This window comes from Rhyacophila brunnea, unplaced genomic scaffold, assembly GCF_057557595.1.
Source record: "Rhyacophila brunnea isolate RB1 unplaced genomic scaffold, BYU_Rbru_1.0 scaffold_17, whole genome shotgun sequence".
In the NCBI taxonomy this organism is placed as follows: Eukaryota; Metazoa; Arthropoda; class Insecta; order Trichoptera; family Rhyacophilidae; genus Rhyacophila; species Rhyacophila brunnea.
In genome coordinates, this window is record NW_028232827.1 from 746,141 (window position 1) to 760,669 (window position 14,529).

Sequence of the window (14,529 nt, forward strand, 5' to 3'; positions counted from 1 at the left end):
TAATAAATACTTTTTTTTTGTACTTGATAGAAATACTGAATAAATATAGAATACTGAAATGTCATAATTATTCACATTTCATATTGATTTCCATAGTAACGCACGTATATATTAATAATTTAGTTGCTAGGACCCCCTTAGCAACCAATAATAGTGTTTTACTTTTTACGAATTTTCTCCGAAATAACTTTCCATACAAAACAGAATTAACTGAAAATGAATTCAATTCTGCTTAAAGATGGCTAAACGTATTAAAAGAATGCATTTTCATCGTGTTCTGATATATTCTAAAAGTTAGAAATATATAGAGCTAGTCGGGAAGTTAGTTAAACAAGATTTGTATTGGACAAACAAGAAAAAAATTGTACTGGACTAACAAGGATACCTACGAGCTAATAAAAACGTGGTAATAATAAACACATTATTTATAGCGTAATTAGGTATATGGCAGCAGGTTGGATTTTAGTCGAACGCTCACATTGGAATACGAAATTGAGTCGTATTTTTTTTAAAACGTGTATACATTCAGTTCGAATATTATATTAATTAATTTTGAAAGAGAAACTTTAACCATTCCAATTTTTTAAGATTTTGAGTTAATAATTCCATTCGATGTAGAGAGGTAAATTTTTTTTTTTCAACGGGTAATGAAATACTATAACTGTTTCTGGAATTAATCATTAATTCAATAATTATAAACGAGGATGTCTGGGTTGAATATTGGTTAAACTTTAAAATTGCATTGTGTATGAATTGCTATGTTCGTTTCAATTAAATAAAAAATAAATACATTTACTTTAAAACTTAAGGCTTATTTAAAACTTAAGGCTTAAGGCTTATTAACATTGAAATGGGAAATTATGTATAATTTTTAAGCGCCATTATGTTAGAATGAAGTATTTTGAGTTATTTCCCTATAGAACTAAAGTATCGTTATGTGAAAGTCGTTTTCAAATTAACCGTGACGTTGACGTATCACTTGATTCGCATTGCATTACTCACGGCTTGCAATGGAAGTGAAAGAGAAAATAGGAATCTCCACGCTTTAAACTGATGTGTTGTTTATCCTTACCGTCACGCAGTAGGCTCTTTTAAAGTAGTAGAGTAGTTTAACTGTACATGTAACGAGTGCCCAGAAGAAAACCAAAACTTATAATTTTATACATTTTACATACATATTGTGTTCTTGCATTTGCAACAATTCAGTTTACTCAGTCATAATACGTTTGTTCAAGTTCTGACAATGGGAGAGAAAGAAAGATCACTGCCAGTTTTGATAATAGATAGTAAAAACTTACTTGATGTTGGGCTTACCTGATATAAATTTCAAGTATATTTTAACACATTAATTATTAATCGTCGGAAAGTGTAATATATATATATTTTTAAATTTAAAACAATCAGTCACCTTCATCCACAATGCGGGTGGTATCAATCACAGTCATATTAGGTATAATATTATTAAATAATACAAAAATACCAGGTGTCAGTTATGAGGTTATGACTGTCGAAACTCTTGTTCTATTTAGCTAAGAATATCATCGTATGCAAAGCAATATAGGTTAACGATATTAATAGGTAAATAACGCGACGATTTGAATACTGCGCTTTTATTCTATCCACAATACTGCTATAGGCCGCTATCGGCAGCTATCGAGGGTAGATTTTCATTTTTTGTATCGAAGCCAGTGGCGCACCCAGGGGGGGGGGGGCAAGGGGCCTTGCCTCCCCCCAAAAACATTGAAATTGAAAGCCAATAGATTAGACAAATAAAAACACGGCAAAAAAATGATTTGTAATAATTCTCCAGCACCCTTTTAAAAAAAATTCTTGCATTTTAATACTTAGCACAAAAATTTCGAAACACTAATGTCAGGTTTTTTTAGAAACCCAATACCTAAGGGAACTGTCAAAAAATTCTCGGTGTCCACCCGAATTCCGGAGTGGTGTAGGTCATGGCTGGGGAGGGCTGACAGGGCTCTAGCTAGGGGGCCCGGCGTGTCGTGTTGACCAGATAAGTGAGATAAACCCACATCATAAATTAGCTTTAATAGTAAAAAAGTCGCCTGCGGCGCTATTACACTTCATGGCCATAAATATTTTCAATTACTTATATAATTGTGCAATATATTTTTTGATTATTATGTGTCGATACTCGACAGCTCCATTATTAAAGTAGATGTATTAAAAAATCGCCAATAATTCACTGTATAAGTTCCCTTAATTTGAACTAAAACACAATTTGAAAAACGTTAATGTAGTGTTTCACACTGCATTTAATCTTAGCGGTAGGCAGGGGGCCCGCCAAATATCCTAGCCTGAGGGCCCGTTTCAGGATGTAGAGACCATGGTATAGGTACACCGAGTGCAATAGACAAAAGACCGATAAACGAGAAATTAAGGTGTGAAGAAGAAAAAGACTCTATGGGACTAATTTACATTCTCCTCCTTGGCCCCCCCAATATTAAATCCTGGGTGCGCCACTGATCAAAGCATTAGCACTTATTGTAACAATTGCAAAGTGCTATGTTTTAACAGCACCTCTCATGGCTGTCATAAATTTTTGAGTGAGATATACGGTTTTTACTGTTTAGGCGGCTAACTTATTGTAATTGTTACAATAAGTGCTAATACTTCCATTCAAAAAATGAGAAACTACCCTCGATAGCTGCCGATATCAGTCTTGTGTATAGAATAGATGTGCTGATATAATATATCTATAACTAGCTGACCCGGCGAACTTCGTACCGCCTCAGAATCAATATACTTGTGTTAACTTATTAGCTGAATTATATTCATTTTTTTATTAAGTTAAAATGAATACACAAAATGAATAAGTTCAATAAATGTGCAAAAATCAAATCAAAATGAAAAGTATTTTAATTACATTAAACTGTACACACTGTACACCCACGATGACCGCGTAGATTAAGCGCCTGTCTATAGTGTCGAGGGTCCCAGGTTCGAATCCTGGGTCTGGCAAGTTCACATATTGTTTTTCAATTTGTGCATTAGTCAGAGTATTGCCCTTATACGTTGAGCAAGTGGCTGACATCCATTTTTCGCAAAAATAAAATCAGTTAATACAAACCTCCACTTTGTGGAGGCCCATATGATCTTATTAGGATCGGACATGGTCAAAAGAAAAAAAAAGAATGCAATTGACGTGGCGGCAAGGCTTTGTTGAAGCGAATCGAAATGATTCGCGTAGCATTGTTGCACTACTTTCTGTTAAACTGTTTGCTGGGTGGGTTACACTCAGGTCGATTCCCTTCATTGAAGCACCTTGTGATATACGACATTTTTCGTTTTTTTGTCAGGTGCGAAAACAAATAAAGCAGATGGTTTGCCGACACATGAATATTTTACGTACAATTTATAGATTCAGGCCACAAACACTCAAGGATTGGCCTTGTAATTTATTGATCGTCATGCCGAATGCAAGACGAATTGGAAATTGAATTCAATATTGGTTGGGATCATCGAAATTCTCGGAATGAGAACTTCCTCACCTTTGAACATTCCTTTGATTATCGTCGCGTGAATCAAATTGCCCATGAGTTTTCTCACCACCAAACGCGTTCCGTTACATAGTTTTGGTTGGTTCAGATTTCAAAGCATGATGACTACCGAGCCAACCCTCAGTTGTAAATTGTGCGGTGGGAAGAAAGGCAGATCCAATGAGTTTAAAAATTCAGTTGGATAGTTGGTTGCTTCGTCTTCGTTTGTTACACAGTCGATAGATTTGAAGGAATGCAGTGGACCAACGATTTGATTTTGAATTGTGAAGTTTAAGTGATCCACATCTTTGTTCTTTGCCGCAAGAATGCTCGTTCACTCAACCAATTGTAATTTTTGTGGTTAGCAATGATATTCGGTAACACTTTGTTGATGAGTTCGTCCATAGTTGAGACTAAATTGCAAAAATTCAGCGGAAACGAAATCAATCCGTTCGATTCATCGACAGGAACACGGCCGTTACCGATAGTCAGCAATTGCTTGGAGAAATCTTCGGCAGATGGATCGTTTAGCAATGCAATTCGCATGTTTGTCGTCAGCTGAAGTTTCTTCACATAGCGCTACAGAGTCGATGATTTGAGGCAAGCATTTATTTCATCGGCAGCGGCCGATCTTGGAATGACTGGTAGTGTTTGGCGGAAATCGCCAGATAGTAGAATCATTGCGCCTCCAAAACTTCTTGAGTCGTTACGCAGATCTTTCATAGTTCGATTAAGTGCTTTCAATGCGCGTTTGTGCGCCATTGTGCATTCATCCCAGGTGATGATTTTACTTGCTAACAAAACTTCGGCCATTACTGAGTGTTTCGCAATGTTGCATGTCGGTTTTTCAGTCCTTTGCAGGTTTAAGGGCAATTTCAACTTTAAATTAGGCGTTCGGCATCATTCTAGCAACGTGGCCGCTATCCCAGAAGAAGCATTTGCTACAGCATTTTCAGATCTCGCACTCACAGTATCCAAAATCAATGACATGAGGAATGTCTTCATACTTCCACCGGGCGCCTCGAGGAAAAATAAGCCACCATTTCCATCATTAATTGCCTTCATTAATGTACCGTACACTTCTTTTTGTTGGGGGTTCAACAGTGGTACATTCGTTCGAACTGATTGGTTCAATGCATCTCGATCATAATATTCACATTCACGTTCCAATTCTCGATTGAAAGCGTCGTACATTCCACCATGTGGCGTTGGCATTCCTAACTAACAAAATGCTGCACGTGAGGTAACACGTCATGTATTCGATCAAAAGCAAAGCCTGGTTATGTATCTCCTCAATCGCCTCGAGATCGGGATTCCCTGAACTGACACGAATTCGATGTAAAATGTCTTCTGACATGTCATCCTTGTATTTGTTCTACAGTTCAGGTGGATTCGATGGGAAGCATGTCGAAATAATGATAGTAAATAAAGTGCGTATCTGACTTAGAGATGCAGAAACAATTGCTTCAGCGATTGTCATATCGCAATGAGTATCGTTTTCAAGCAAATTGGGATGTTGACATGAAGCACGAAATGTTGGGCACACTACACCATTGACAGTTAGACATTTCGACTATCATTCTTTCTTTTGTTTGTTTGTTTCTTGTTTATTGTTTCTGTCATGTATCAGAGATGACGTTGTATACGGATTTAAATTTTTTGTGATTTTCTTTTATTTTCGAATGCGCGAATGGTTCATTGTTCAAAATGTCAAAATGTATGAGAAAATTAATTTTATTCATAATTTTCTTTTCCGTGAATTTTTCCAATGTTTCAGTTATTCTGCTATTCGGGGCTCAGACAAATCCAACAAATCAAAGATCGTAAAAATCGGTCCAGCCGTTCTCGAGTTATAAATGGTGTAACTAACCCGACTTTATTTTATATATATATAGATATATAAATATATTATATTTGTAAATTATCTACACATTTTGATAACCCCGTTGAATTTGACGTGTCGACAGTCGCATGAGAGAGCTACCACGCGAGCCCGATTGTTCCATCATTATTACTACCTATGTAGTAGAATAATTCGACAACTCTGGTGAAAAGAGAGTGAATGGTGTGTTTGAGCTGCGCTGAGTTAGAGATAGACTGACAATTAATAGAAGACAATTAATAGGTATTTAATGTAGTTATTGACTATTACAAACATCATCAACCTATTATTTTTTGCCAACGGCTTATCATAATGTTATTTCATTGGAATTCCCCCATAAGTCATCGCGTAATGTCGAAATTAATGTGAATGAACCAAATCGTGTGGTTTGTAGATAAGTCGATGTAAATAGATTCATTCAAAGTAGTCGTCAGAATGAACGTAAAAAAAATGAAAAGCAAATAATCGCCGAGTTCAGTAGTGTCACCTTGTCACCATAGTGGTGTGGTGAAATAAAATAGTGCCACTTGTTTCTAAAGCACATGTAAATATTGCAACGATTAAATAACGAAAAATTCGTAACAACAATGACAACGAGAATCGATAGGAAAAATCGAGGCGACAATATGCTAAAGATTACGATGTCCCATAATCGGTTAGAAATTGAACTGACTAATCGGTTTCCTCATATTTTTACGTCCAGTTTACAGTTTATCGATTGTTTTCATTGATAAAATCTGTGTGTGAAGAAGTGCCAGATTGTCGCCCCGGCGCGGTATATGCCTCGGGCCTCCAAGTCTTTAAAGCCGTATCATTTTTCCACTAGTACATATAGCTTTAACACTCACGCGGGTTTATTTTATACACAAGGCTGCTTTCGGTCCGCTACGGCAGCTAAACATGGAAGGAAAGAACATAATTATTAACACGTATTATAACAATTACAATGATTTAGTTATAATTGTATTGTTTATAATAAATAAGTACTATGTTTTAACAACACCTCTCATGGCTGTGATAAATTTTAGACCGAGATAGACATTTTTGATAGTTCAGACGGCTAACTTATTGTAATTGTTACAATAAGTGTTAATAATCCGATACTTTCCTACCCTATTTAGCTGCTGTAGCGGACCCAAAGCAAGCTTGTGTATAGAATAGACCTGCTGTTACTGTAATGTCACATTTCAGGTTACCCAGCCCATTAAAGTTCAAATATTTCAGTTAATACGCATTACATCATCTTCATATTTCGGCCATTCCTATAATCATTAATATTACATATAATTATTAAGATACAATATCCAGTAAATACGTATAATTGATAAATTATAAATATACATTGTAAACAGAGAGTCGCATTCTATTACGAACAACAGATGTAGATCTTAAAGTAAATGCGACAAAGAGAGACATACACAACTGCGAGAAAGAGATATGAGAGTAAGGGGTCAGTCAGGATAATATTATGACTTGTACTCTGTAAGAACGTATAGTAGTGGCGACGGGTGGATGGAAGTCTGTTAAGATCCTACATAAATAGTGCACACTAAAAGTTGTCAGTTATACGTATTTGTTTTCATTGAACTAAGACTACAATAATTTGTGGATAGTGTGTGTTAGTTTTTAAATTTTAATTAAACATAAAATTATGCTATTAATCTGTACAGAATTTTAGATGATTTATAGATACAAGAATCTTTTTTTATCGATTATGGTTTGGTTAGGCAGGGTTTAATTGAAATTTTAAAACTAACCAGCACCATCTGCAAATTATTGTATTCTTAGTTCAATGAACACAAATAAGTATGACTGACAAAGTTTAGTGTGCTGTATTTATATCAAATACTAACAGCCTACCTCCACCCTTCGTCACTGACTTATAGAAATACTCGTATGATTTTGATTAAGTTTTAATGCCCCTTTGATCATTTTATATATGAAACAAATAGTAAAAAATGATGATGAAACCTTATTAAAGGTATTTGTGTTGTCAAAATAGGCATTTAAAATTTACTTACTGTAGTACCTACTGTCAATCTCGTACGGTTATCCAAGGTGGCATCACTGGACTGGAAGGAATTTATTAGCTTCGTAAAGGGAAGGTTAATGTTATTTATTTGTTAGAAATATGAGCATGTACCTCTCTTCCAATCATAATTTAATATAGAATAAGGGATATTTATTTAAAGAATATAATATACCACACCACTTATTGTTTGCTTAGTAATGGATGATATAATATAATTAATGTGTTTGCAACAATTACTAGTGAAACTTGTTGCATAATAATATTATTAAATTTAATATGAGCAGTCATAAGTTACTCAGCAATAAATTAATTATTGTTTAAAGATGTAATTCTTATCATCAAGGCCATCTTCGCAGTACAGTAATATCAAACACAGTTTAGCTGTTCATCACTAGGGCCCGGATTTGTATGCTACAAAAAACATGGTTATATGCATGCACGTATGCACTTAAAATCAATAAAATATGCACTAAAACCGAAGAAATATGTAGTTAAAAATTGTCATTTTTTGTGGGAAAAAATTGTAAATACCCACTTTACCCAATATTACTGACAAAAAATTTTTCAACATAATACGATATCAGAACAAAAAACACAAACAAAGAATATAAAGTTAATCAATTACAATTTTCAAAATAGTTTTTTCACAAGTACCTACAAATTATTGAATAATAAATGCAATGTAAACCATACATAACTTAAAAAACAAAAACGAATACACACTTAACTATTCCTAAATACTATTTTCTGTTTTTTGCCCGAAAAAAAATTACATCACTTTTTTCAATATTATGCTCTGGCACTAAATTTTTCCGCATAGTCATAGACATATGTCAGTATTTTGTTTATATGCGAAAACTACCTCTCAACCTCCACTTGGGCAAACTTTAAATAATAGTGCCCGAGTTGACTTCACTTTTCCACTGATAAATCCACAGCTCGGAGATGGTATTAAAAATGCAAGTGCATCTAAACTATCTTCCTTCCTAACTTAGTTATATTTCGATAAACTATTTTTAAAAAACTAAAACTATACATTCAAAAGTTCTAAAATATGCATTTATTTATGAAATATGCACTAATGTCTCAAATATGCTCTTACGTCTCAAATATGCATTTATATGCACAATAAAAAAATATTTTTGGATTCTGCGTCTTTCAAAACGGATTTCTGTGCAGCTCTCATAGCTCTGCATACACCCTAACAAAACATGCACTAGCATATAAATCCGGGCCCTATCCATCACCTCTCAGTAATAAATAGTGGCTGTTAGAGGAAGATAAACGAATAAAAGAAACATAAAAAGAATATGTACACACTGTCACTATTATGGCAGGAATATCATCATATGAATTATGTCAATGTAATATTATGTCCATGTAACAGAGAGCTACATGATGTAAACGTTGTACCTACATATAAACCATACCCTCTGGGGTCTAGGACGATTCGGCGCCGGGACAACTGGGCGATACGCGATCGAATGAAATTTGAAAATAAATAGACGTTCGTGAATTATAGGCAGTTTTAAATTATATATTTAATAATATAGGTAATTATTTATATTTAAATTATTACATTATTATTTAATACTTGGTGATAATTTAAATATGCACACGTAAATAATAATTTAATTATGCATATTTATATTTAGGTTCGAACGGGAAGAGTTATTTTATTTTTTAATAATTCTTAATCCGCAATAAAAAATACTATGTTAAGACCAAAATGAATTAAAAATACTAAGTAGTAGATAAATTCCTCGTCTACTTTCTGTATAAAATCGTAACGAACGATATTTCATTCGATAGTGCGACGCCCAACTATCCTGGCATCCAGTTGTCACAGTCCTTCCTCTGAGAATATCAGAAAATGTGTACTAAAGTAGAAAATATGGTCAAGTTAGACCCATCGAGCCGTCCGAATTGGTCGCCAAATAGGCCAACTTTATATGCTTTAAAAAAAACTACGGCGTCTTTCTACGGACGTGAAGATCTCTTCGCGGCATAGTCTTCCTTGTGTGTCAATTTTTGTTGAATAATAGTATTTATTAATTATAGCCATTTATTTTTTGTTGGTCTACTGTGGTCATCTCTCCCGTGGGCACTTTTCATTAGAATGATTCACAATAAAATCAGTCAAAACACACTTGAGTGCATGGCGACCTTAGTCTTAGGTAACCTGCGGTGCGGGCGAGTTTTTGTGTATGTTGGCACTATGATGATAATTTGACATAACTTAATTACAGTTAATTTTTATAAATTTAAAATCTCGCGGTGATTCGTCGCGAAAAAGTTTGAATAGGCGTCGTCCGACCCTAGAAACCTCGTCTTTTTAAGACTAGTCTCTATTCCTATTGAGTAGTGAAATAATGTTAGTATGTTTAGATAAAAATTCATGTTTAAATTATTATATCTATAATTCAATTTAAATATTATATTATAATCAATAAATTTGATGTTTGGCACTATCACCTCTATAATATGATAACTTATTGATAAGTAAACTTTTTAATAAGCAATTAATTACCACACGTGTGAAAAATATTACAATAATATTACGATGTATTGATAAGATATTATCATACAATAAATTATTGAATTTAAGTCAGTACAGACATACCCTCAAGCTATCGCTAGTACAACTATGCTAATTATATCGACATCCTATTATATCAGTAGTTTTCAAACTTTTTATTTGTCAGTTGATAAAGCGAGAGCAGTTATCAGAAGTAAAGACAAGCCTATTCTTTACACGTGTTTAAGTATATCCCATATTCTTCCACACTCGAGATCGATTGCCTGTTTCTTCACATCCGTTAGATATTTCATTTCCTATTATTTCTGAGTTCCCTGCTAGACACAGTTACCCAGTGACATACCTAGGCGAAATACCGCCCTTAAGGCGACTCCTCTACCTACCAGAGGCACCTAGCGGTAAAGTACGAAGCTTGCAATTTGAGACATTTTTTTTAATAATTTACAATAATTTAAACTGTATTATTCAATAAATGTGTATCTGAAAACATTAAAAGGAAAAATAAACTTACAATTAATAAGAAAAAATGTTATAAAACGTGAATTTATTAAAGGGTCCAATCTTATTATTACATATCATTATATGGTCGTTTTTATTATTAAAATTTAATTAATTAAGTTTTCTATTGTATCTATAATAAAGAGATTTTTGACTAGAGTACGAAAATTATAAGTTGAAGTGTCATGGCCACTGTCATGGCGTTGCGATATAATTATGAAAGGATTATCAGTATTTCAGTTAAAAATGTCCCTTTGAGGCGGACGAAACCGGTCCTAATTTATTGATTAAAAATGGAATAAGTACTATAAAAAAACTACGTTTTATTAAATTAAACAACAATATAATGCAGTTCCACCATGAATTGACAGTTAACAAAATAAAAGAGATTCTCAGTATTGTAGTTCTCGAAACGGCCACGCTTCACGTTAAAGTTGCCGCAGCTAATTCATAGTTTTATTATTTATTTTAAAAAACATCGATTTTTATTAAAATATAAATATGTATAAATTGAAATCCTTTTTATTTATCTCAAATTGCAAGCTTTATATTTTTCAGCTAGGTGCCTCTGGTAGGTAGAGGATTCGCCTTCCAGACTAACTATTATCATAAATGTCATAAATTCAGTACGTACTTATTTTTACATTTTATTATTTCGCTACACATTAAATGGATATATTATTATGTAAATATGTTTTAGCTTTGTTAATATTCAGTGCTTCAAAAAAAATGTCAACTCGATAGAATTTATTCTCATTTCTAGTCTCATCACCGTATTAAACTAAACTGCCTTAAATTGTACAAAAACCATATACTTATTAAATTTGTTGTGATACAAATATGTATGTGTTTTTGTATTCATTTGCGGATAGAGGAAAATGATCACGCAATAAACATCGGAGGTACTAACGATCATTTGCAATGAAAAGAGTCTGCGACGCCCCGGGGATTGATCACGACGCCCTAGGGCGCCGCGGCGCATGCTTTGAGTACCTTATCGTATATTTTTACGATTTCGAAGTAAATCAATAAATATTAATTACGATAATAATATAATCATGACTAATTATTATTCTAACATCACAGCCATACTAAAGTATTACTCATTGTAAATCTGAGAAAAATGAACTTAGATAATTAATATAACAATAAAATAATAAATGTCCCTCTATGATAATATCAATATTTTGAGCAACAGTAAAAAATCGATGTGTGTACTTATGTACGCGCGTTAGAAGTTATAGTTCTTTGGTGTAACAAAACAAAATAGGCCGTTACCTGAGTCTATTAATAGTACAGTGGATTAGGTTGATGAAAGCGTATGCGATTCATCTGTGTCTCATAAAGCACATGATAATTGTAATTTAATTATTGTATTGGACCAAAACTCATCTTTGCCATAAAGCGGTTATAATCGATTCAGAAGTGCCCATGATGAATTAATAAAAAAATCAAATTTTAATATATTTTTTGAATTATTTACCAACTCAACATTCACAACATTTATTTATTTATTGATACATAATTTTACTCATAAATACACATAAATATAACCTCAAATCTTGATACACAATCTTTAGAATTAAAAATAGATATACACTCCAATATAAGTAAAGTTTTATGAATATAAATTAACAGTGTAGAATGTTAGTCTCCAGAAATTTGTTTATTAACTTATATATTTATTATGACATAATATTGGTTATATTTACAACACGTGCTTTTTACTTGGTTGTATTGAACGACCAACTAAATGACACCATGCGCATGTACCCTTAAGACCGAAATGAATATAACCATAATAATAATGTATGTGTTACATCAGCGCACGCAACTTCGTCACACGCCAAAAATACACTCTGATCTGTTTTCCCAAACGCGCCAAAAGAAGTATAACTTCAAAAATATTTCAATGCTATACTGATTCCAAAAAGGAGTGTTTCATATTTTTTTGACCATATAGGATCACATGGGCCTCCAAAGAGTAGAGGTTTGTATTAACAAATTTTTGTTATTACGATAAATGGATGTTAGCCACTTTCTCAACATATTATTAGGCCAGTGGCCAACATCCTGTGGAAACCGATATTCTGATCTTCGGATCGGACATGGTCAAAGAAAATATTGTATTTTTTTCCATGCTCGTTTTCTGTCGCCAGATGTCCCATGATATTATTATTACATGAATCTTGTACTTAATTATGTATTTTTCTTGTTTCAGTTGGTAGACATTGTCAAATGCCAGGTGGATCCGATGGTATTTGCAAGCTTGTTCACGATTGCCCAGAAATTATGGAGTAAGTAATTCAAATAATTAATCGTAATCTAAATTTAATTCTAATCTAGCTCATTGATATCTCGTGGCACTGAATATCTGAAAATACAGAGTCCTCAATTGACCTTGGCCCCCACATTGGCCCCCACAAAGAGGGGCCTTGGGGCCCGGTGTTATTATATTAGGTCGACCAGTTACGTGACACAAAAATTTGCTTTAATAGAAAAGAAAATACTTTTAGTGTGTTTCACTAAATGATCCAATATGGCGAAGGGTCGCATGTTACTTGAGCTGATGATGCAATGATGATGAGCGCCGACAATTCAATCGGATTTATTTAAAATTACCAAAAGTCGCTAAAACATTATATATAGAGTAGGTACCCTTTGTTTTACACGGAACTCTAGAGTTCCGCGGAATACCCTTTGGGAAACACTACGTGTAGAGCATTACACTGCCCTTAACCTTAGTGATAGGTTAGTGGGGCTGCCAAACATCGTGGCCTGGTGGCCCGCTTCAGGATGTGGGGGCCATGATCATCATAGTCCAATGTGTACGGCACTGGCTTCTCATAGTGTGGTCCAGATTCTATACTACTAAAGTCATATATTACGGGTAACAATGATTCGCACTTTGAATTAGTAAAAATTACAAAAAGTGTTTTTATTTTACAGTCAACTGAAGGCACGTATCAACCCTGTTCGAGAATCGTGTGGATTCAGAGATACTGTAGAAATCGTATGCTGCTCAAACTCTCAAGACAATAAAATTCGTAAGTTATCCATATTATTATAATACTTAACACCGTTTTCACTAATTTTATATTGTGATATTATGTGATATGATATATGATGTCGCCTCAACGTCAAGAAAACGATCGTGCGGTGCCCAATCCGTTGACATCTTCCCAATTGATGAAGGTGACGTGTTTCGATTTATTAAAAAACTTAAGAATACGCGCTCTTTGGGACCGGATAACGTCCCTACATTTTTTTTAAAAGGGTGTGTTGATTTTGTCAAAGGCCCACTTGCATATATATATAATCTTACAATGGAGACAGGTATCTTTCCGGAATTATGGAAGATGTCGAAGGTGACTCCAATTCATAAGAGTGGTACAGAGTCGTCAGTAGAAAACTACAGGCCGGTAGCTGTTCTCTCTACACCAGCAAAAGTTCTGGAGATGATCATGCACAGCATGATTTCTCCAAAAATTGAGTCATTTATAATGAATGAACAGCATGGATTTAGAGCAGGCCGATCAACGGAAACCAACCTGATGGTATTCACTGATTATGTGTCGTCAGTACTAGATAGAGGCAGCCAGGTTGACTGTTCTTACAATGATTTCTCGAAGGCATTTGACAGAGTCGATCACGATATTCTAATGGAAAAACTCCAACTTATTGGATTGTCGGATCGATTTCTAAAGCTATTCGGGAGTTATTTTAGGAACCGTCAACAATACGTTTCGTACGGCCTTTATCAGTCACAGACCTTTTACACATTTTCTGGTGTCCCCCAGGGCTCAAACTTAGGGCCATTGCTGTTCACGATTTTTATAAATGACATAGCATTGGTAATTAAAAGTGCTATGTTTTTGTTGTTTGCTGACGACTTGAAACTCTTCATGGAAGTTGTCACCTTGGACGATTGTCGTCAACTTCAACTTGATATAGATAATATATTAGATTGGGGCAGGCGTAACAAACTGGACTTCAATATTGATAAATGCAATGTTTTATCGTTTACTAAAGCCTCACGAGTATTGTTTTTCCAGTACTCGATGCATGGCAGAGTTCT

The 14,529-nt window shown here is 34.2% G+C and overlaps 1 protein-coding gene across 1 annotated transcript in view; it reads left to right on the forward strand.

Annotated features, from left to right (window-relative positions):
- Positions 1–14,529, forward strand: part of LOC147073522 (serine protease persephone-like) — a 41,328-nt gene that overhangs the window by 8,169 nt on the left and 18,630 nt on the right. Inside the window, exons 2-3 of the mRNA XM_085944242.1 lie at positions 12,673–12,748; positions 13,401–13,498. Coding sequence (XP_085800368.1) covers positions 12,673–12,748; positions 13,401–13,498 — 174 coding nt within the window. The remainder of the gene's footprint in view (positions 1–12,672; positions 12,749–13,400; positions 13,499–14,529) is intronic.